This window comes from Catharus ustulatus, chromosome 1 (genome assembly GCF_009819885.2).
Source record: "Catharus ustulatus isolate bCatUst1 chromosome 1, bCatUst1.pri.v2, whole genome shotgun sequence".
NCBI lineage: Eukaryota > Metazoa > Chordata > Aves > Passeriformes > Turdidae > Catharus > Catharus ustulatus.
The window spans coordinates 138,197,528-138,221,769 of NC_046221.1; the positions used below are offsets into that span (position 1 = coordinate 138,197,528).

At 40.2% G+C, this 24,242-nt stretch overlaps 1 protein-coding gene across 1 annotated transcript in view; it reads left to right on the forward strand.

The window, feature by feature from the left end:
• The window catches only part of SDC2 (syndecan 2), a 58,664-nt gene extending 34,422 nt beyond the window's left edge, over positions 1-24,242 (forward strand). The window contains exons 2-5 of the mRNA XM_033068907.2: positions 13,641-13,752; positions 20,862-20,995; positions 21,790-21,925; positions 23,037-24,242. Of these exons, the coding sequence (XP_032924798.1) occupies positions 13,641-13,752; positions 20,862-20,995; positions 21,790-21,925; positions 23,037-23,200 (546 nt within the window). The 3' untranslated portion in view covers positions 23,201-24,242. The remainder of the gene's footprint in view (positions 1-13,640; positions 13,753-20,861; positions 20,996-21,789; positions 21,926-23,036) is intronic.

Consider the following 24,242-nt stretch of genomic DNA (forward strand, 5'->3'; position numbering starts at 1 on the left):
TTACACCTTCCCTCTTTTCCTTGGATTTTTTTAAGCTTGTAGAACCCAGGGACGTGAGCAGGTTTGTACAAGGTCAGGTCTGTTAAGCAGGTGACATCCATAGCACTTAGGCTGATGAAACCCCTTTTTGGTTGTTCCTTTTCTAAGTGCTGAGTGACCCTTTTCCTGAAGCAAACAGAAACAGGAGCTAAGAAGCTTTCTAATGCCATCAGTGTAGCAACCTTTTTTATTGCTTGCAGAGAAAAATGTGTGATTTGAATTAAAGTTTTTTTTATTGATCTTGGGATACCCTTGCAAAGTGCAATTGTTTTAGACATATCTGCAATGAAAACTGAAGGGAATTTGTCCATTTGATTGACAGCTATATGGAGCAGGTTGTGCTTTATTTTTGAAGCAGAACCATTGGAAATAAGGTGCAGATAATTGGAATATATCTGTGCTTTATCTAGAATAACACAGTATTGACAGGTTACTTACTCGTTGTGTCTGCTGTTTTTGCCAACCTTTAACCATGTAAGTAGCAGAAAGATGTCATGCTGACTTAGTTATTTCCATAGGACATTGGTTAAAAGCTGCTTTATGGTATTTGCAAGCATTATGGAATTTATAACTTAAAAAAAAACTTCCATTCTTTCCATTCTCTCCACAAGGTACAGGTTTAACAAGGAAATAGGAAAGTTGATCTAATACCTAGAAATAAAATACCACTAGTAAAGACTTTGTGGATTAAAGTTTAAATCTCTTTCTTTTACCCTCATCCCTGGGTAGCTTCCACTGTGTATCTTGGCTGTCATCTGAGAGTCTGGTTATCAAGTGTGATACAGAAGTTGGTATCAAATCTAAATCTTCTGTGTGCCTGTGTGGGCTGTCAGTTGAGTAGATTTTACGATGTGCCCTTGAATTAAAACAAGTTGGGTCCTAGTGGTTCTGATGACTCCAAGGGATATATGGGTCACTGAGCACACAAGCTTGCAAGATACGAAGCTTCTGAGTAAAAGTACAAGCAAGAGTTGTTCCCTGAAATAGGATTGCCTCGTAAATATTTCTGTAGGTAGAAAAGTAGAAGAAGCATGGATGTGACTGCTCAGCTGTGGCTGTTCATAAGTTACATCCAAGGAAGACTGCTGTGCTAGCACTGGCCTTCTGTGTTGATACCTCCAGGCACGAGCCTGCAGAAGACCATGAGATTGCTTTTTGATGTATGCCGATATGTATCAGACTGAGATTTGCTTTTCCTACCATGGAAAAGAAGTCTGATCCTCAGGCTGGAGACTTTTATGTGGTAAGGGATTTAAGAATAGAGCAGTGTTGAGGGTGTGAATTTGAAGTATGAGAAATTTACCTCTCTTTATTGTTCTTTTCCTCACCTTCCAAGCCAGGTGTTGTATTTTTTCACTCACTAGGTAAATACACTTGCCAGCTTCTGTTTCACTGCTCTATATATATATACAAACAGGGCAAAAGAAATTGTGCAAGTTAGAGGGCATGGCCCCGAAACCACATGGACTCAGTCTGTTTTGTCTGCTGTGCATTCACATTGCCCCCTTTCAAGTGGTGGCTAAGGTGCATGGAAGAATTCCTGGCAGCAGGGCAATGATCTGTAGGGTATTAGAAGCATAACTGGACAGTGGAGGAAAAAAAGAGATAAAAAGAGAATTTGACAGATCTCATTCTGGTTTCTGCTTAGCTGCTCCCTGTTTTGTGCTGTATTGTAAGCAGTGCTTTAGCAATCGTACAGACAAAGCCTAACAAAGAGACTTGCTTGCTGGCAGAAAGTTGCTTAAAATAACTTACTGAGGATAAAGAGGCTGCCCAGGTCAATAATGCTGTGAAATCCTCGATGTGTAACAGCTCCCGGAGGTTTTGTAGGCATATAGATTTTTAAAAGCTTTAGACTGTTGATAAGGCAGTAAAGATTGTAGAGTGGTGCTAACCTTGTATTGATGGTACTGGGACAGCTACGTGAAGATTTGAGATTTGGCTATAGAAATACAGAGATCTTTGTTGCCTCCAGTAAAACTCTGATTTAAAGTATGAATGCTAGAAAGAAAGAAAGAATTCTTCTTTGTTAGAAGATACTTAATACCGTTAAAGAGTCTTTGTTGTATTTTACTCTTCAGTCAGATCTACGACTGTTAAAAATGCTGTCAAACAACTTGACTTGCTTCCCATTGAATCATGGGAAGTAGATTTATTAAATACAGTGTAATTTATCCTTGCCTTCATTACAAATGTATTAATTCTTTTGATGCTAATTTTATATAGCATTATTTTTAAAAATCAGCTGAAAGTAATCAATATGAAGCTTATTTCAGTTCTATTAAAAGTAGCTGCTCATGAGAACTAGGAGAGATTGTTATCACTAAAATTTCATTTAAATCAACAGCTTTCTTAACTATGCTTTAAACCAAAAAAATATGTGCTGTTTGAAGGTGGTCTCTTGTGTAATTCCAGTCAAAACTTCAGTTTTGAGAAATTCCTGTATCTTCAGAATTTTTTGGTCCATGTTCTGCCATATCCATGTGCACAGCTCATAGGGAGCACAAAGGAAAGAAGCAGGAGAGGGGAACCTGTGTAGGAAATCTGGTTTCAGCTCTTCCACTGCTTGTGGAGTAGCCCTTTTATTTTAGTGCACCTTTTACTGTGGAGTTTCAGCCTGATGCTCTCCTTGTCCATGTACGTTTGTGGGGCTTTTTAAGAGCAGACATGTTTGCTGGTTCTTCTCAGGAGTAAGAATGCTTGTTAACTGTTAGAGTGTGTGGAAGTGCAGGTATGGAGGCTGCCAGCAGACTGCCTCACCAAAGCTCTGCCTTGGTTTGCCTGGCTGTGCAGCTGACACAGCAATGTGGGGAGAAATTCCTAGCGATGTAGGTGAAATTCTCTTTTAGTGGTTCTGTTCAGTATATTCATCCCTTATGTCATTCTGAAAACAGCTCTGGGCTGTGTATGTCTTCAGAAAATATTGTCCCCATGGATCCCTTGTCCAGTCTGATGCTGTACTGCAAGCCCCAGAGAGCCAGCAGGAAAGTCAAAGACACGGGGAGGGTAGCAGAAAAAATCCTTCCTTCTTGGCTCAGCCCCCATCTGGCTAGGAATTTCTGGCATGGCTGGCAGGACGCTGTGTCCCCCCAGCACACCCTGTCTGCTGTGTTTGGCTGGGGAGTCAGTGGGCTTGGGTCAGTGCTGCACCGGTTCCTTCTCCCTGGCAGAAGGAGGGAGTTGCGCCTGAAGGGCACCATTCCAGACAGAAGAGTGCTTCTGGAGCCACATAGCCTGTGCAAGCCACCCCATCTCTGATTTCACTCAGCTGCTCTCATGGAGGGAGTTACTAGAATGATGTTTTATCCCATGTGTAGTAAGCTCAGTTCTTATCTTTGTAGGCATCAAAGAGGATATGAAAATCAAGCCTTTGTAGCAAAAATTCAGATAAGTAAGATGGGATCAGAGTGCTGAATCCAGTAATTTAATCTTGGAAACCAGTGAGATGAGCTGACACCTGGAAATAGCAATAAAATCATCTTAGTTGTCTTTCTGTTTGAAGATCTGGAATACCTCATGTCTCAGTGCTGTCTGTGTTTGCTGTTGGTGTCTGAGAAGCCCATACCAGTGGAAGGAGTTGCAGTGATACCATTTATCTGTCTGGCAGCAGGAACTGTGGCCTAATTTAACCAAGTTTTGAATTTACCAGTGCTTTTGTCCTAGGACAAACTAATCCTCTACCTCTGTGCTCCCAGCCACCACCCAACAAGTTGGAAGTAGTTACCTGAATAAATAAAGTGATTGTTTTGCTGGACTGGAGAAAGAGGTCAGCTCATCCATCATGTTCTGGGTAATGCAAAATTCACATTGATTTGCAGTTCAGTTTTCATTTTGCATCATTATACAGTACCACTTTCAAGCAGAGTATCTTATCTACTAGCAACCAAAGTAATATTATTGGGTGTTTTTACATATTTGTTTCAAGAGTGATTAATTATTCTTGTGTTGAGTGCCCAGTGTGCATATTCTGTTGCAGTGAAACTGAGAGACCTGGTACAAAGGTGTTCCATTTAACCATACTTACAGCTTATTTGAGTTCTAGTTTCCTTAACTAAGAATCTAGCGAGCTGGGATATAAATGTGCTACCACCAGCATTCCTCTCCATTTTAGAAAATCCAGAATTTCTCTTAATTTAGTGGAGTTTATCTTCTGAAGTAGGTTGGATGTATTCGTGGGAGGGAAGTCCTACCATGTAATTGCTACAACTGCACACAATTTTAGAAAGATCAAGCAGATTGCAGATCTAGTAATAGCAATTTTCATGTTTGTGGGGCGCTTTGGTGGGATGTCACTAGGAGTGCTGGTGGCTGCAGGTGACAAACAGGAGTGTCCACTGAGGTAGTCACAGGCCTTGCTGTTCAATGAGTAAGGCCCTGTTGAATTACAGATTATACATCATAGAACTGGAAATGGTCACTCCTTAAACTGTGAAGTCTGACTCCTCCTCATCTCTGGCAAACTTCAGTTGCCATACATAACATTTGCTAGCAGTATTTAATTGCTGATTACTGTAGCCATAATAATGTAGTTGTTTCATACGTGACTTTCCTGTTTATGCAGAAGCAATGTAATTGGCTGAGACAGTTTATTGCTAATTCTTGCTGCCAATGGCAAAGAGATCTTAATTTAAATTATTATGTGTTAGTTGACTCTGAGTTCCTCACATGGGGTTATTTTGCTGAAATCCATGGACTGGAAAGGAATCAATATGGAGCTTCTGAAACCTGGTGGAGGTTTGCAGTGCTCCCACTACAATTGATTACAGCTGCTTTTGTAGAGCTTTAAAAGGAACAATCTGTATTAAAAACGTTATTCTTTGGTATGAACTAGAACAACTGCAAATGGGTTTCCATGGGGTCTGCCCTGCAATTTGACCACTTCAAGGGATTGCAGTAATCACCAGTGGGCCAGGGCAGTGAGGCAGAGGAAAGGCTATTAGGTGGGGAGTTATTGGCATGCATGCCAAAGAGGTTACCCTGGCAGCTTTAATCATTCATCCACACTCTCAAGAGGAGGGAGGAAAATATAAGTGTTAGTTCTTCTGATTGATTAGCAAAAAGGATCAGTAAAGCATGAAAGGAGAGAGGAGGTGTGCATGGAAGAGCCAGTATGCATTAGACTTAAAAGCACTGACTGGGGCAGGTACTTGCAGTTATGACCTCCAAACCAAACGCTACCTGCCTCTCCTGTTACTTTCAGACTTGTGACTGGTGATTCAAAGACAGGCTGACCTCTTCATTCAGCATTTTCAAAGGAGTGCATTTAGCCTCTCAGTCATAGCTGTGCCTTAAATTTAACCTGTCTGCACATGGGCTGATGTGTCCTTAAAAAACTGATTAGCATTTTGAGCTGTGACAACAATTTGCATGGTGATTTTGATCCTATTTTTAGGGAAACCAATGGATGCTTCTTGGAAAATGTGCAGGAAATCGCTGTGCTAATTGAGATAAATCAATCTGTGATGCACATTGCTGGCTGCTGGCTTCTGATACTGTTTTGCCTGTATATTGCCCTTTAATATTTCAGTGTGGAGCAGCACTTTGGAAGCTGATCCAGCTGTAGCCCCTTTAAAATAGTTTCCCTGTTATATCGTGCCTATGTCAAAGGCAGAGTTGAAGAATAAACTGTTCTTTGCACCGATTGATGCCTTGGCATGAAAGTTGGGAAGGGCTTTGAATCTTGTAATTTGGGGGTACCTGGAGAAACTTTGACTCTAAACTTCTACATGGGAAACAGGAATTGATATCTTCTCTGATTGTTAAGCAGTCTTGAGGTTTTCAAGGTGAAGGAGACAACTGCAGTGTTCATTTCTGGGTTTCACATACAAGAACAGACCATACAGTGTGAAGTTCGAGAACATCAAGCTGGGGGTTTTGCATAAACAGCACAGCAGTACTGTTTGACTCGGCTGGCATCAGATTTGGTGGGCCCCTCTATAATTTCTAAGTAACTATTTTGAAGTTGGAATCAGTTTCATGTGGTCATGGAATTAGGAAGGTCTCTTGGTCCTGGCCTGTAGCCTGTGTAGAACTGCTCTTTAGTGTACTTAGTGGTGGCTAAGATCCACAGAGGTAAAGGATGTTTTTTGCAGAAAGTTATTATAATTGAATGAAGATACAGGTAACTTTCTCAGGGTAGATGATTAATATATCTTTGGAGTGGTATAACTATGGTCTCATTCAGCTAGCAGTCTTTTAATACTACTCATGAGCTTGAGCCTAATTTAATAGCCCAGGCAGGCTGTAGGGTAACTGATGTGTAGACCATGGAGGAAGTTGTTTCATCTGTTCTTCATCATGCTGTTGGTACTTCTGTAAGGACAGAAAGCTCCACCTAGCCTTGCTGCTATGCTTGCTCATCTCCCTCCTGCATCTTCATGCAGCAACCTCTGTCCCACCATGAACAAGGCAATTTCTGGGTAAGGACTAAAGTTTGGTCTCATTGTGCGTCTGGTAGATAAATGATGCACAGCTGGAAATCAGACACTCTGAAAATAAATTGAAAGGTAGAGGCTTTTCCCATTGGAATTCATCACAAACAGGCCAGAACTTCAGAGCACATTTATCTTTCTTCTCAAGACAGGACATGTGTCACCTCCACATCTGTAAGCAGGCCAAAGACCCACTGCACAGATCTGGGAGTCTTTATAATGGGAAGAAAAACATGTAAGGTTAAACAAGATTTCCTGTTACCGTTTCAAGTTCTATTACCATGCAGTGTACCATACGGCATGTAATTGCACATTAGGGAATATTTCTAAAGGCACAGATGACTGTTAGAAAACAGGCACATGAGTTTCTGGGGCTTTGTGAAGAGTGTGAACTTAAACCTATCAACTGCAGTGCTGTAATTTCTTCAGGGTATGGCCGTGAGTGAACAGTAGCTGACGTGGTGGTGGCTTGTTGGTGTCTCCTTGAATGTGGTGTGTTTTCTTCAGCGTGAGCTGTGACATAGACTGCTGAAATGCCTGACACCAGCAAGAGTTGTTTTATTAATGCCATCTCTGTCAAACACGCCTCTGTTTTGGTAATTAGTCTGGCGTAGCAGATTGTGTGCATCCTAAAAGCCAGCATATTTAGACTCTTGGCTCTGACATGAGGCAATCTCTGTAAATCAGCTCTTTTGGTAGACTTCTTTATTGTTGAGCACTAGCAGTAGTAGAAGCAGTTTGCAGTACTTGTGTTTATTTTGGGCTTTCTGCCTCTCTTCAACAGCCATGAGCAGTCAAACCCTTTCTTTATCTGTCGTGCAAGATTGGAGGCCTAAAGCTATGGTTTTGTGCAGGACCAGGAAGTTATACATGAGGTACAAGGAGCGTGAATAATCTTTCTGGCGGGTGCTCCAGCCACAGTGGTGGCTGTGCTCTGCACCATACAGGATGACAGTGCTGGCACCAGCACCATCCCCAGAGGCAAACACTGCACTGCAAGGGACACCCATACCAAGCCAGTTTGGTTTTCCACTCCTACCTGAGGAAGGACAGCAAATGTCATCTAAGATTTTAAAAATACCTGTGGAAACGAGCTCCCCAGAATGAGTCCAGTCAAGGCTTGTTATTTAATTGGCCAAAGGGAACAGTGGAGGAGGGGGGCTGGCTTTTGCAATTCCAGGCAATTCCCATCGCAAGATTTTACATTGGCCACGCAGATGGGCATGAGGATTGGCAAGGGTTTTAAGCCATTTTCAGGTAAAATTGGGAGATGGTAACTGTCAGAATGATTTGGGGGAAACGAGCAATACATATATTGTTTTCTGTATAAAATCCTCGCTCTCAAACTTGGAAAATTCAATCTGGTGCCTGCTATTATGGAAAGGATGTTTTGGCTGTGATCACATCGACCCAGACTGTGGTGCAGGGCAGCTCTCCTGCAGTCAGTACCTGCTCCATTAATATCAGCATTGTGTAAGCAGGATGTATCTTCCAAGGAAGAAAGTTGGGAGTCCTGTGAGTGTTCTGCTTAAATGATATCACCAATTACTAGCATCTTACTTCCCAGAAAATCCAGAACTGTGCATCCCACCAGCGCTTCCACTGAGGGCTCCACCATGGTTGGCACAGTGCACCTGAGGTGGGGTTTGCTGGGAGGACTTTGTCCTGTGAGCCCTTAAAAATGAACAATATTCCCTTGGGAGGAAATAGTGGAGACTATTTCTCTCCTTTTCTGTTGTGACCAGCCACAGGACATCAGTGAAAAGAAAGGCAGACTTCTGTACTAAGACAGTGGTAAACATACCTTGTAGCATAAAATCCTCCATCAAAATTATATGTTAGTAACTGGATACGTGTGGGCAGCATAGGAAATTGCAGACTAAAGGAGCCAGGAGAGGCTCATCTCTGAGAATTAGTAACACAATGAGAAGTGGAAAGTGGATGCCTTTTCTGGTTGGCACGTTTCTCTGGGAAAATATGGTGTTTTGAGTGGAAATCTGATTTGTAAAATTTTGTACTTTTTTTTTTTGTTTAAAATCATGCCTCTCATTCCTGGACAAGGTTAATAAACTCTTAATGGGACAGTTTCACCTTTCCTAGTGTGATGAAGGAAAGCTGAGAACTGGCAAACAATGATAGGAAGACACCTGCCAGCTTCAAGGTCAGCAATGCTGAGGTCTGTTGTGTGGCAGATTGTAAGTTCCTTCTGCAGGAAGCCTAGAAATACACCTTCACACAACTGCCTTTTCTCCAGCCTTCAGTGGGAGCCTCTGCTATGACTCTCAGGCTTTAGATGAATGCATTCACATAGCTAGCTTTCCAAAAATGTAGTGTATATGAAGAGTGTAGCTCTTTAGTGAGCTCAGACTCACCAGCTGAGCATGCTGAGCATGCTTTTATACATGCGTATATGAAACTGCAGTATGTGTTAATAGAAGAAAAAATCTGTTTTATTTCTCCTTCTTACGTGGAAGAACTCTGCCTGACTAACAGCTGTAATGCTTGCAAGTTTTCAGACTTCTGGCATAGATACTTGTTATACAACATCACTCTTAAAATATTAGTCTCTGGTCCTCTGCATACTGAATGGGTTACATCTAAAAGAGTTCCATCTGGTGAAAAAGGGAGGCAAAGTATCATTAGTAACGCAGCTGCAAACCTCAAATTCTCTGCATATACCTAAAGACAGAGAGCAAAAATTTGAGTTTATCTGTAAATAAGGAAGTGTTTCCTTCTATGTGTCAGCTACTCATTTCTCCAGTGTCTGGAGCCACAACAGCCATGGTGGACATGACTCCTTCACTGCTGCTCACACCTGGTTTCTTGGCTTCATCCACATGGCGTAAATGTCTGCAATGTCCTACTCCTAAACCACCCCCATGGAATGGGAGGACTGACAGTAACAGCAGCACTGGAAAAGGGAATGGCTATGACAAGGCACTTTGTATTTTTTTCAAACAAAATATGCTATCCATTCCCAGCCCTTCTATTGTCTGATGATTATTTTCAATTTTTTGTCATGGTAATTTTGATGGATGACTTACATCTTTCATGAGACAATGAGATAGGAAAAAGTAGGGATTTTTGCTTTTGTTCCTCTCTGTATCAAAATGAGGGGTTTGGGCTTGATTTTTAAATTTTTTAGTATTCGTGGATGATCCCAGTTTATTAAATTAAAAATTACTGTAAATGTAAAATATAGTGAAAGAAATACACTGATATTTCAAATTCAACATATTGTTGGTATGGAAATATCTTTTATCTAGTACCTAATGGATGCTAATCTACACTACTTCCATGAGATTTAGATTTATGCCAATGTAGTCAATAACCAGACAGGAATCAGTGATCATTGGCATGTAGCATGTGAAGTATTTGGGTCACAGGATTTTGCAGCATTATATTCTTGGAATAAAAACCTAAGTGGGATAACAATGATAGATGAGAATGCAATCTCTGTCAAGAGGTAACGAGCAGTTTTTGTGGCTTCAGGGCCAGATTAAAGGGCTGATAACAGAGACATCCTTGCCTGGTGTTCCTGCCTTTTTAATAGGTCTGAAAATAAGGCTGTTACATAAAAGTGACATGAGTGCTCTCATTTCAATTGTTAGCCACAGGAAATAGTCACTGAAATATTTGGTCTTCATAATACCTAAAAATAGTTTTATGGAACTAGAATTTGCTAACTTTTTTTTGATTTTTCCTCCTAAATATATTGAAATGCTAGTACAGACTTTTCTGTGTCCAAGCCTACTGACAACAGATTTGTTTTTCCAACTTGTCTTTTGTGAACATCCTGGAAGTAGTCCATGGACCCCCATGGATTCCCAGCTGACAAGTGAGAAAACATTTCTAGAAGAGCAAAGACTAAATCAAGTTTATTTTAACATAACATAAAAGTATAAAGCATGGCTTCAGTGCTTGGTACTGAGTTAAACACCATAAAGTATTCTTTTATTTTCATTATTTTGCTCTTGTTTTTCTACGCTTAACCTTCACAGAATTATTTTTAATGGCTGTGGGGTTTTTTGTTAACTGTTGGGCTTTCCTTTTTATTCTGAGCCTTAAGGCAGTTTTCATTCCAAGTGGCCTAAGGCATCTATGTGTTTCTGAGCAACTGGGATAAAAGCTGTGGGTGTAGAGGGGGTGCTTCTATCCCGAGTCTACTAGCCAGCTTGCAAAGACAGTGCAGTAAATGCATTTATCTGTGCAGATGCTTGGAGATTTTTAAGCTAGAGTATGCTTCCTTTGCCTTTGGTTTGAGAGGATGCTTGTGTCCTGCCTGAGTTCCACAAGACAAGAATCATTTGTACTGAAACAGGCTGAACTGAGGCAAGGGGCTCTGGTCAGAGAGGCTGCAAAGCATCTTCCTCAGGTGGAGTTTGATGGCTGATCTGGATGCATTTGCAATTCACTGTACCATGTATTTCTCCCTATAGTAAATACTGTACTGGTTCTATAAGACTGTGGGGAATAGTTTGCTCATTCTGATGGAGTTGTGCCATCCACAGTACTAGATACTAAATAATTATTCACATTCTTTGCATCCCCAGAATAAAATACAACAGTTGCTTAAATTCCTGCTGAAAGCTGCCCAGGTTTCTCTTCCATTTCTGTTCCTCTGTGTTCAGCTGGTTTAGATCCTGAGAATGTCTTGGCATAGTGAGGAAATAAAAGCTTTTGGCAGCCAAAGAGACATAATTAATAGAAAGAAAGGGAGTGAATATGATGGTGGGGAGCCTGGCTGACCAGGCACTTGCATCTTGGGCTGGGTTGGGTAAGCTGCTCATCTGTCTTACAGAAACCGAATTGTTAGAGGAACTGTCACAAGTCATTTCTGTCTTTTCTGAGCTCTATGAGGCTGGAAAGAGCAAGAAAGGGTGGTTGTTTTGAGTTGGGAAGGAAAAATGGGTGTTTGGTTTTTGAAACCTACTGATACAGTTAGTTTCTGATACAGACAGAAGCTGGAAATAGTCTAGGGAATAAATTTATTGGTAAGTTCATATTTTTACTGAACACTAAAAATTCTGGGCATGGCTGTGTGGTGTTTCTTTTCTCATGAAGACTAGTTTTCATTCCCTTACTTTTGCAAACTCAGGCTGTTTCTCACCTCTTGCCAAAAGGAGCTTCCATTGTTGGGAAATTCCTGCATGTAGGTATTAAATTTTTTTCCCAATTTAGCATTAGGTAACATTCACTGCCTCTGATCTCTTCGGAATATTGTATGCCTTTTCTATCCTTGCAGCCAACCACCTGCATTTCCTTTTAAAAAGGTTTTGTTTTTTCCTGCCTGATATTGAGGAATGGTCTGTTTTGTACCATGATTGTGCCTGAAAGCAAAATAGGGTGAAGTGGCTTGGTCCATTGTGGCAGCTGGATCAAGAGCAGGATATTTGTCCTGTGACAGGGAGTTGTTTTCCTATACGGAAACAGTCTCAGCTGTGTCTTAATTACAATTCCACCTACACACCTACTAAGGTACTTCATGACTTCCTTTGGAGACATCTTTTAAAGGAATTAAGCTGTTTGATGGTGACCAGACATCATCTTGAATTTCTGCTTGGGTCTACAGCCAGTTCCAGGCAGACCATGTGCACTAACAGCAGCAGAATCAGAGCAGGTCTTTGTAAGCTCGCCTTAATAACAGGGCACTTCTTTCCCCCTTGCATATTCCCCACATAAGAGTGGCCATAGGAGGAGTAGACTTTGACCAGGAATCATGTGGGTTTTCTTTTCCTCTGTAGACAAGAACTACTGGGGTAATAATGTTCTAGTTCAGAGCTGTTCAGAGAAGTGTTAGGAACTCCCCATGCAAAGATCTTTTACTCTGAAATACATTAATAATCAGGATAGCCTTTTTGCTTTCCTTGAAGAATAAATTTTTATTGTAGGTCAAACTGAAGAGTAGTGTTTTACAGTGAAGAAGCTTTAAACAACAATCTTTTGCCAGAAGACAGATCCTAAAAAGAAATCACAAATATCTTGAACAATAATTTTAAATCTCTGGGGAAAAAGTTACCTTGTAAAGTCAGATGCGAGTCTTTGCACACAGGAGTTATCCCATTCATAGTTTGCTACTCCTTTAGGAAAGCTAAATGAATGTTGGGTGGAATAAAAGGGGCAGTCAATGCCATGCAGTAATAAGTAAATTGGAAACCTTTGGGACTCAGAGCAGCAGAATTGAGTGCTCATATGAGATACTGAATAGATGCATATTGGTATAGCATTTTGTTATTTAGGATTTTTTTTGCTTAAAAGTCCATTCATAACTGTATTATTGTCTTCAAAATTCATGACAAACAGGTGGTGACAGAAGTGCTGGTTAAAGTAACAGGAGTAATAGTGGCAGGTACCTTCTCAGCCGTCCAAAATACCTGTCTCTCCCAAGGGAGTTTGTTGTCTGTTAAGAAAGCACAAGCTGAGGTGGAGGAAGACAATTCTTAGTCTTTCTGAATTGCCTGAATTGTCAGTTTGAAAGGTGACTGATACCTTGTTCTATTTTGAGCTCATTTTAACAGAATCTCTCTTTATGGGGAAACACTTGCAGACACAGAAATGATAGTCCCAAGAAACCAGAGTTTTAGCCTGTTGAAGATGCAGTTAAATTTCAGGAGAGATGTGTTCATTTAGGAATCAGAGCATGATGCTGTTTGATCTGACTGGAAATGTCATAATTTTTAATCAATAGAACTGTCTTAGAAACATTTGTAGTCAGTTGGTAATTCTAACTACTACTAGAGAGTTTAATGAGGTTTGGTTGATTAAATTTGATTGATTGAATTCTGAGATAGTTTTTGAGTCATGCTTTTGTTCCTTCTCATCTGAGATCAAATGAACATACTTCATGTGACAGCCTATAGATTTGTATATTTGAGATTCTGACAGAGGGCTTCAGTCCTGGGATTTGCTTTTTGTTACAGAAGCTCTGCAGACTATATTTGCAAATCGTATTTATTCATTCATGCATTTAATGAGATGAAGTGTGGTTTTCATTGTGCAGCCTTGGATTTTTACAAATTTCTTTAACAACTTACATGAATGTGTGGCATAAACTGAAAATACAAACTTCAGTGTGCCACAATTGACTTAGAAAATAGAACTGTAGATGAAGAGACTGCTGTGCTGGAGAACTGTTGCCTTTTTAACCATTCCCTCTTATCTGTTTTCCAGAGAACAGATTTGACCTCTGATAAAGATTTGTACCTTGACAACAGCTCTGTTGAAGAAGCGTCAGGCGTCTATCCAATTGATGATGACGATTATTCTTCTGGGTCAGGTTCAGGTGAGACAACATGTCACAAATTGATTTTTAAAAGTGTGAGAAGTAATGCAATTATTTGAGGGAAGTCTGTGCAGTTTTGCTGTATAAGATAGAGATGATATTTTCAGTGAATATCGTGAGTGCTTTTGCTATTTACAGAGCACTGGGCACCCCTGTGGACTGGCTGTTAAGTATTAACTTTCTGCTTTCTTCTCTTACTCCTTATTGCATCATTTCACTGTGTTATTTTCTCTCTGCTGGCTCTGTTTCCTCTGATTTCTATGCAGATCTCCCTGGAGTTTAGAAATAAGGATTATAGAAGGCTTAATTCCCCCATGACATAATACTAATTTAGCACTCTGTAAGAAAACATAGCAGCAGCATTCTTGTTTTCTCTTAAATACAGTCAGGTTCATGTAAACATGGTGTCCATTCCTCTTTTGTCGTTGTTCTTTTACATTTAGAAATCTAGATACTGCCAAAACTGTGAGTTTTCACTGAGCAAATTACATCCATATAGTGAATAAAGAAATTCTTAAATACAACATACTGAGTTCTCAGTTTTAAACACTCATTAGAGACATGTAGTTAGCTCAGAATTTTTCAAAACAGTGTCAGTGAAACATCCTTAATCATTTCTCTTAGAAAGTCTCTTTGAAGAGTATCTTCTAGACTAGATAGTAGACTCCAAATCTTAAAAGCTAAATGCAGGATTTTATGGTAGTTCTGGAAAAGACATTTCCTTATTGTCATGAGTATTGGCTGAGCTGTTGTGGAAATCCCATTTATTTTCCAATTGTGTAACTTAAGTGTTTGTTATTGTTCTTTTTTTAATATGTCTTGATGTTTATATATAATTTGTGTACATTCAAAGGATGAGCCCTTCTTCTAGTGCCTTGTCTGTGTTACCTGTAAGCACACCTGAGATTTTTCAGATGGATTTTTGTTTTTCTTTTCTGCAGACATCTGATTGTGTTGCCAGGCAAATCCAGGCCCATCATCATTCATACCTAGGTGATGTCTTGTGTTTTGGGAGTCCTCTGTTGGGGCAATTTGACATCCCAGCATAATCAGAGGCTCGATTGGACCTCCTTGATGTAGACTTGTTTGAGGAGAAATTTAATATTTCATTTGAAGAAACTGCATTAGTGAATTGGTGATTTCATTCAGTTCCCAGGACTGTCTAAGGGCTAGTCTGCTCTCCAGAAAAATGTGCTTTCAGTCAGCATGCCTTTCTGTCATGTCTTTAGATGCTGGTGACTTTGTATGCTTGAAAAAAGGACATAGGTTGACAATGAATAGTTGGATGAAGAATGGTCTAGTGTAGTTTTTTTCCATCCCTCTGTGGTGTTTATCTATTTCTAATATGGAAGATTCAAAATTCAGACCTGCTTTTGAAGTGGAAAAGACTGCACAAGAACTGGCTTCAGATCTTATTAACCCAGGATTCAACAAAGGAAGTGTAGGGTCCTGCACCTGGGGAGGAATAACCCCAAGAAACCAGCACAGGCTGGGGCTTCATCCAGCTCAGCAGAGAAGGATCTGGAAGTCTTGGTGGAAGACAAGCTGACCATGAGCCAGCAGTGCCCTTGTGGCCAGGAGTGCCAATGGTATCCTAGGGTGCATTGGGAAGAGTGTGGCCAGCAGGTCAAGAGAGGTGATGGTGTCCCTCTGCTCAGCCCTAGTGAGGCCACATCTGGAGAGCTGTGTCCAGTTCTGAGCTCCTCAGTACAAGAAAGACAAGGAGCTACTGGAGAGGGTCAGCAGAGGGGCACAAAGATAATGAGGGGTCTGGAGCATCTTTTATGAGTAGAGACTGGGGGAGCTTGTCCTGAGAAGGGATCTCATCAACACCTATAAATACCTCAAAGGCAGGTGCCAAGAGGATGGTGCCAGAGTCTTTTAAGTGCTGCCCAGGACAAGGAGCAGTGGCCAAAAACTCAAGCATCTCAACAGGAGGAATAACTTCTTGACACTGAGGGAAGCAGAGCACTGGTACAGGCTGCCCAGGGAAGTTGTAGGGTGTCCCTCTGTGGAGACATTCAAATCGCACATGGACAATTCCCTTGTAATTTGCTCTAGGTGACCCTGCCTTGGCAGAGGGCTTGAACTGAATGATCTCCAGAGATCCTTTCCAAGCCTAACAGTTCTGTGATTCTGTTGTAAAAGTGAAGCCAAAAAGACAGAAACTACCTCTAGACTTCACCAAGAGTAACACCTTGTCCTTTTCTTCTTTGTTTTCCTGTGCTCAGCATTGAGCCATGGGTGGAAGTTGGAGTGCCCTTCTGCTGTCTCTGGCAATTTCCATTTCTTTCCTACAAGAAAGCAGGGAAAGTCTCATAGACTGAGACAAGCTGGATGTTCCTGCAAGGAGCTCATGTGACAGTATACCCGGATCTAATATTTTTGAACCAAGCAAAAAAGTGTTTAGTTCAGGGAAGCAAAGTAGCATCCTTTCCACCCTACTCCACCTATATTACTGCTCTCTGTTTTCTGTTGAAAGTATCCTGCAGATGTACAATTGATCAGTATTTCTCCTACTGTGTTCAGTCTCTCTTTACTTGATCCTCAGTGATGTAATGTAATGTTTCTAGCAGGAAGAACCTTCCCACTCAAGAGTGGTTTTCTTGCTATGTAGCAAGCGTAGTCCAAGTAAACAGATCCAAGATGACAACATTGCTGACTCCTTTCTTTGCTGTGAAAATTGTTAGCTGCCATCAGGCCTATGGAGATAAACAGGAATTGTCAGCACCACCATTAATGCCCTTGCAGGTCTTCAAGCAGTATTAACATGGACAAATGTCACTGTAGGAATGACACATTACAAACTAAAAATTGGCTGAGGGCTTTTTGTAAGGAGTAGGAAAGGTGATGGTGTTCTGGTTTTTTCTTTCCCTTCATAGCCTCTTTTCTTTTTCGTGTACATTCAGCTACTGTTGTGCATTTGCCCAAGTGTTGAATCTGAATCCATGGGTTAACAATTTCCAGAGAAGCCATGCCTGCCTTCTGTTTGTCCTGTATTAACAGTAGACATCATAGTGATTTAATTAGTCCATTGTTTCCTTCTTGTCGTCTCCATCTCTGAGGAGATGCTTCAGCTTATCATCACTCTTTTTAGCAATGGTGTTTTATGTAACATGTTAATAAAAAGTAAAAATTAGTTTCCAAGCCTATATACAACCTGTAATGCATTTATAGCTATTGCGCCTTTTTCATCTGGCATAAAAGATTTTAATAGAGCCTTGGTCTTGGAGATAAGTGAAAGTAGCTGTTAAGCAGCATGATTACTCATTACATTAAGGAAAGGTGCCATCTCTGTCAGCTTTATCTACAAGTTCTTTGAAAAACTGTCTGTCTTGTTCTTGTGTCTTCTCTAAAATTACTCATGGTAATACATATCGGAAAATCATGCAGATTTTTCCTTCCCCTTCTTCTCTTCCCCGGCCTAACATTTCTCATTTAGTAGCAGTTTGAGTTGAGAACATTGGCTCAGGATGAACAATGTGTATTCTGACATTGTGACTGGGGACTGTTCTGGGAGAAGAGCTGTGGTGGGGTTGGAGCTTCTTCAAGAAACACAAGAGCAGATCTGCATTGGTTCTTGCCGGAGGGAAGCTGATGTTGCCCTCTGAGACCAGCAGAGAGTTTGGGAGTCCTTTGGCAGCAGGGTGTGGGGCTTGGGGCATGGGGTGATGTGGCTGGGGGTCTGTGTGCCACGGTCATGGGGCTGGGGGAGCTGCAGGACTCGGGTGCTCTCCTGGGTGCTGCACAGGAGCCAGCACAGCTCCAGGGCTGGCACTGGGTGCTCCTGGCCCATACAGGCACACCTTCCCCTGCCATGGTGCAGGCGCTACAGCAAGGATTCATCTGCCATTTGCTACAGTCCCACTCCTAAGTGCTTTTCAGATTGTCTTGGAGCAAGAACAACTTCTGTCCACCTGCTAAACCAGCCCCAAGCATGCTTCATGACATTGACTGCCTGGAGCTCCAGGTCTTCTGACATAAAAATCTACTGTGGTACTGCTTGAAAGTGTGTTTTTGATGTGATGGACAGAATCTTATACTTCAGTATAGTTAGGACTGTTCCTTTTAATCCTCCAAGGTTTGTTGGTTTCTTTGTTTTTTCTTCCTTATGTGAGAGCTATCAGAGATGAGACATCATGGCACTGTCTCAATTTATTTTAGCTGCAGTTCCCTGGCAGGGCACAGAATTATGTTTACAGTATCATCTCTGGGTGCCTAAACACTATGTTGATGAAGGGTTGCATCAGGGACTGTTCAGTGAATGGAGGTGAGATAAGTCAGCTAAAAATATGTAATTTTGATATGTGTCACACTGCTGATAGAGATGGAAGGTGTGAAAAGGATGGTGGTTTTGTGTGTGCCCACCTTATCACAAATTTGCTTGTGGTGGTGGCACTCCCAGAGTGTGATGTGTAACAGCACACAAATCGGATGCCGAAAGATAGGGTGAAGTGACTGGATTTTTTTTTATAGGAGGTGGTGATCACTGGCTGCTTTGCAAGTCAGACTGCTAACTACTGTGGGACTTTTTTCTACCAAAAAAAATACTGCTATCTGTACAGTAATTTCTATTTTCTATGCAGTAATTTAAGGTGGCACAATCTTGATTTCCTGACAAATTTCCTCAAGCACTAAGAGTTTTGAAAAGTGTTCACATTCTTGTCATCCAAGGGTGGCTAATAGACACGTCACTGAGGGTTATATTAGATATTTCCAATAATGTAGAACAATTTAGAGGTATTTTGACCACTGTGAAGACAGCAGTTGGATATCCTGAAGAAATTACAGTGGATAGAAGATGGTTGAGATCTCTCAGCTCTACCACAGAGATGGCTATGGGTTTAATTACTGCAGGTTTTTGTGGTGCCCTCAATAAGGAGGACTTGGGGCAGTGAATAGCCAGGAGCATAACCCAAGCTGACCAAATCCAGAAACCAGCTATAGAAACAGTGATATTTTCCAGAGGAAGAAGTAAGTTCTTATACTCCAACTGTTTCACAGTATTCCTCTTAACAACCTGGTTGGAAGTCACACTCATGACACTGCAGGCTTTTTCTTTCCAATCTTATTTGGATTTGGTGATGCTCTTTCTTGTGCTTTTTAGGGAACATGATACTATGTGAAATGCTGTTGCTATGTTCTGGAGAGGACTAGTGAGTGGTTTTTTTGGTCCCTCAGTCCTATTTACAGGTAATTCCAAAAATACTACTGTCAGTTTAGCAAGGGAAGTGTCTTCTTCATGTTTAGATCTATTCCATGCCAAGCAGAGACCTGTTTAGATAAAGCTAATTAGCAAGCAGGAGCCATGGGGGATGTGTCTTAGCCAGTACCCAAATCAGGCCTAAATGATAGTCGAGGGATTGTCAGAATTTCCCTGAGGCTGTATGGAAGAAGAGTCGGGTACCTCTGGTGCAAATCTAGTGACTAGTTAGTCCAGGGATTAGATTAGTCACCCATTTGTTGAGAGAACGTGGATCTGCATCTCCTTAGCCAAAGAGGTTCAGACTGAATGCTCCCCATTATGTCTGGCAGACACAACTATTGCCTGAAGCAAAGATGGCATTTAAGAATTTGGGGGAGCAGTTGTGATTAAGTGGGACTTTTCATTTCATGAAAAGAAGAAAATATATTTTTCTGTGCTCTGAAGATGTGTTTTCTCAGATCTCTCATCTGATAGTAAATTTTAATTTCCTTGCCTGCGAAAGCTTTGTGTAATATGGAGGAACTTCAGAAGGTAAAGTAGGTTGAGCTATCCAGTGAGCCATTATTTCTCAAAGAAAACTCCTGAGTCAAAGCCAGGAAATTTTTCCTTTCCACACCTCTGTTTTGAAGGATGTTGATTTTTTGATCTTTGAGTTGCGTTTCAGGAAAATACCTGATTCTTGTTGTGAGGTCTTTATTCTAGAAGTTGTAATTTTGGTATCTCTGAAAGATTTTTCCCAGTATATTCTGTGTCAGTATCTTTTTTTAATGATTCTAAATTTTCTTTTCTACCATTTCTAAAACAGAGATTGTTTTAGTTGTCTTGTTAATGCCCCTTCTTTAAATGCCAAATGTTTGTAATTCTTGATCATGACTTCAAAACATCATTATTGTGCTCATATTTTCAGCCTGTCTTCTTTCTTTAAAAAAAACAAACTAAAAAATCACTTTGGAATGAGTGAGTCATACTATTCCATTGTAGGAGCATTTTATTTGTTAGGAACTATTCTTATGCACATTTGCTAGATTTATTGCCCAAGGGTTACTTGGGTAACCGGTGCCTGTAACGAGCAGAACACATTGAGATTCCTAAGGAGTGGTCCAAGAATGGGTCAATTCTTTTTTCCTCTTTCAGGCCTTGCTAATAATTTAGTCTCTTTCCTGTGTCTTCTTCCTTTCACTATCACTGAAGGATATTTATTAGACATGTCCATTACCTTATTCTAAAGGAGCCTTCATACTCCAGCAAGGCTTTGAATGAGGAGGAAATTAAATTTAAGGTAATCTTTAGGGAGTTTTTTGTCCTCTTACTCAGTTCAAAAGAAAAGGGCTTCTGAATTATGTGGAGTTTAAAACCACGTGAAATCCTAATGACTGAAACATAAAATAGTAATCTTCCTTTAGATAGAAACTGCTTACTTTTTTAGAATTCAACAGATGTACTCTACAAGAGAAATTTTGTTGTTGAAGCAGTATGTGATAGGCAAAAACTACTCAGTTCATATGGTTAAAGTAAAGATAAAGAAGTGTGTTGATTTATTGATGGTGTATCATTAATTAGCAATCACTGAACTATACTTTTAGGCTTACTATCAGCAGTACAACAGACAATACCTACCATTTATAAAATTGTAACAAGCAACTATAAATGTCTAAATTGCTTTCTGTAACTGATGCAGTGTGTGCCATGTGCACACAGACACCCGTCTCACAGGCCATGGGTGTGTAAGCTCCCCTTATCTGAGTCTACAGGACCCTCTGTCCACACACCCGTGTTGTAGGAGACTTGGGTCTCCTACACCTTGCCTAGGGTGGGCTGTGCAACCACCTTGGTGTCATAATAAAAAATGTAATCGTTCTGAAAGAATTTCACAAGTCAATGAAGTGTTATATATTGTCTCCAGGTGCTGAGGAAGATGAGGATAGTGCAGTGATGACAACATCCAGAACAGTTCCAAAGCTACCAACAACTAGTGATGCATCCAGGGCTGAGACCACCACAGTGAAAATGCAGACCAAGGTGCCTGCACAAACAAAGGTGCGTGGCTGGAGGGCAAGACCATCTAAAGTTATTCCAGTGTACATACTTGATGGTTAGATGCTAAGTCTTCTATTTGGATGGATTGAAAAAGCACCCCCAAACTTTACTTTACTACTACAGCCTGCTAAGTGACTACAGAGCTGTTTGTTTTCATTCCTGCTAGAAAATCTGTATGACAACATCTGGATTTCACATGAAAGAACAGAGAGATGCAAAATAATGTATGATACACTAGACAGTTTCTCAAGATACATTTGAGTCTGAACTGTATGTTTTTTACATTTCTCAAAGAATTATTAAACAATTCTGTGTTTAACTTCCCTTCTCAAAGGAGAATGCTGTATGGTTTGGCTGTAGTTTGAGCACTCATCAGGTTCTGTTTAGTATTTCAGTATTTCCTTCTACCATAGTAGATAATACTGTCTAAGTTCCTCTCAAAGGTGTTCTGCATATAGCTTATCTGATGTATTAATTTCAGAGTTGTTATTTTGTTCAGAAGCTGTTATTCTGATAAACACAGGCAATATTAAGAGCTGTTAGCTAAATGTACTTTTGGAGGTTTTAAACTTATGAGCATGTTTTTCATTCTGACATGATGACAACAAATAGATCCAATTACAATGTCTAGACCAGCTTTCTGTGCTCTAAAAGCTTCCTGTGTGTTGTGTTGGTATTGTGCAGCATGTGCATGGAGCCACAGCTACGTGACTGCCTACAGTAGGCAGTGACTGTGCTAACTTGTGGTCTGCCCTCTCTGAAAGCAATGCTCAGTTTTCCTTTTTGTGCCACAGTCACCTGAAGAAATTGATAAAGAAGAAAGGCCTGAGATGGACACCAAGAAAAAGAGCGATGAGCCAGGGGATGACACTGATGTGTTCACTCAGAAGCATTCAGAAAACCTCTTCCAGAGAACAGAAGTTCTGGCAGGTGAGGCAGTGGTTGCCAAGGTCTATCTCACCAGAAATAAAACAGAAAACAGAGTGATAGCCAGTAGTTGATTTGATGAGAATAAATTGGGCATCGTGGGGAAATATTGAATAGTGAAGTCCATTGCAAATTGATTTGATGCCCGGAAGTTGAACACTGCCAGCTGAGTATCTGGAGCTTCCACAACTCAGAAAAGGAGTTGGAATTTGATTCATGCTTGTAATGAAGAAATGTATTTCTCACCTCCCAAGAGCACATTGCTGTCTGGTCCATCTGGTGCAGATGAACACTGCCTGGGAGAAGCTCATGGGTAGATGGAAAGGGATGGATAAGGACAATCCATTAGGGTACAGAGATCCCTTAAGATAAAGAGGATCTATTTCTGTGCATAACCCAGGGAGGCACAAGCTGGCCACCAATGTTTTCACTGCCTGTGAGATGTTTTTTGGCCTTAAAACAGGTGTTTACAGGTGTACTTTCCCTCCACATATTTGGGAGTTGGGAGCCATGAAAGTCACATAGTTTTGGACCACATCTTCCTATGAGCATCAAAATGTGAAATAGCCTTAAATCCACATCAGTGGAAGCATGTGGGTTTCCTGTTGAAGTCTGGTTGGGAGCTGATACTTTTCACACACTCACAACTGCATGAAGTGTTCTCCTATTATTGATCAATAAGAAGTTTATTTCAGCATAGAGTCAGAGTGAAGACTGGCAGAGAAAAGCAAAATCCCATTTCTTAGCTAGGGTAACAAAATGTTTTAAAGTTGAAAATTTACCTGTTGAAATGCGTTTGAAAGACAGTTTTATGCTCTGGCAGTACTAGTGGTCTCCTTAGTTGAGGTTTTGAAAAAACTTTAATAACTTTTTTAAAACTGGGTTGTTGGATCTCTGACTTGTAAGTGGAATGCCATTTTAAATGATTGCCTTCATGAATGCCAGCAAGCTTTCTCACAGTATATTTCAGGATACTAATAATGAAGACAGTTGCATAATGGGAGCCCTTTCTTGCAATTTGAAAATAATAGCAAACTCATTGTGTGAGATGAAAAAGAAGTATGGTGCTATTGTTTTACTGGCATATTGTGAATCTCTGTTTCTTTGATTACAGCTGTTATTGCTGGCGGAGTTATTGGTTTTCTTTTTGCAATCTTCCTTATCCTGCTGCTGGTGTATCGCATGAGGAAGAAGGATGAAGGCAGTTACGACCTTGGTGAACGTAAACCATCCTGTGCTGCCTATCAAAAGGCACCAACTAAGGAGTTTTATGCATAAAATTCCTATTTAGTGTCTCTATTTATGAGATCACTGAACTTTTTTAAATAAAGCTTTTGCATAGAATAATGAAGTTTTTTTTTTTTTCATTAAAGAGCCGTTATGGCACCTTTATGATAAAACCCCATTGTATTTAAAACTTTTCACATATTCGTTTAAAAATGTAAAATTAAAACTTAACATTTGCAGTGTTCTGTGAATAACAGTGGCAAAGCATTATTTTATAAAACCATTGATGTTCACTGAATGATTTTTAAAACTTTATGCATAAATATAAAATAATGAAAATTATTGTTTTATCCTATGGTTCAATGAAAGTTGTTTAATTTTGGTCAGCATGTCTCAGATTGATCTTACAAGTTAGTTTTTATTTCATTAATTTATCTGTTTCCAAAAAATGCCTTTTTGTAGTTGTCATGGTGCAATTTGTCTTCAGATAATTCAGATAACAGTAACTTTTAGTGTAAATGTAATTTTTCAGCTATGTAAACTTCAACCTCCACTTTGTATAAATTTAAGTGTCAGAATATCAATTTTACACTTTGCATTGTTTCTCAGCATACCTGTAGCTTCAGTGAGATTTGTAACAGCAAATTAATGTGTAAAATTGGATTATTACTACAAACTGTATAGTCGTATTCTTACTAAACAAATCTCCTGTAAGGAAGATTTGTAGTAAGCTACTGACAAACCTAAGCAAACCCAAAGACTCTAACAGTATTTTGAGAAGTTGCTGCAGATTTCTATGGCCACTGTATTTGTTAATTATTTGCAATTTGAAGGTACAAGTAGAGGTTTAAATTTTTGTTCTTTAAAAATGCATTTAAGTTGTAAACGTCTTTAAAGCCTTTGAAGTGCCTATGATTATATGTGACTCGTTGCAGACTGGTGTTAATGAGTATATAACAGTAAAAGAAAATGTTGGTATTTTATAAGCACAGACAATTCTAATGGTAACTTTTGTAGTCTTACATGGATAGACATAATTGTAATTTGGGAACATAAACACTACTGAATAAATCATGTGGCCTAATACTGAGAA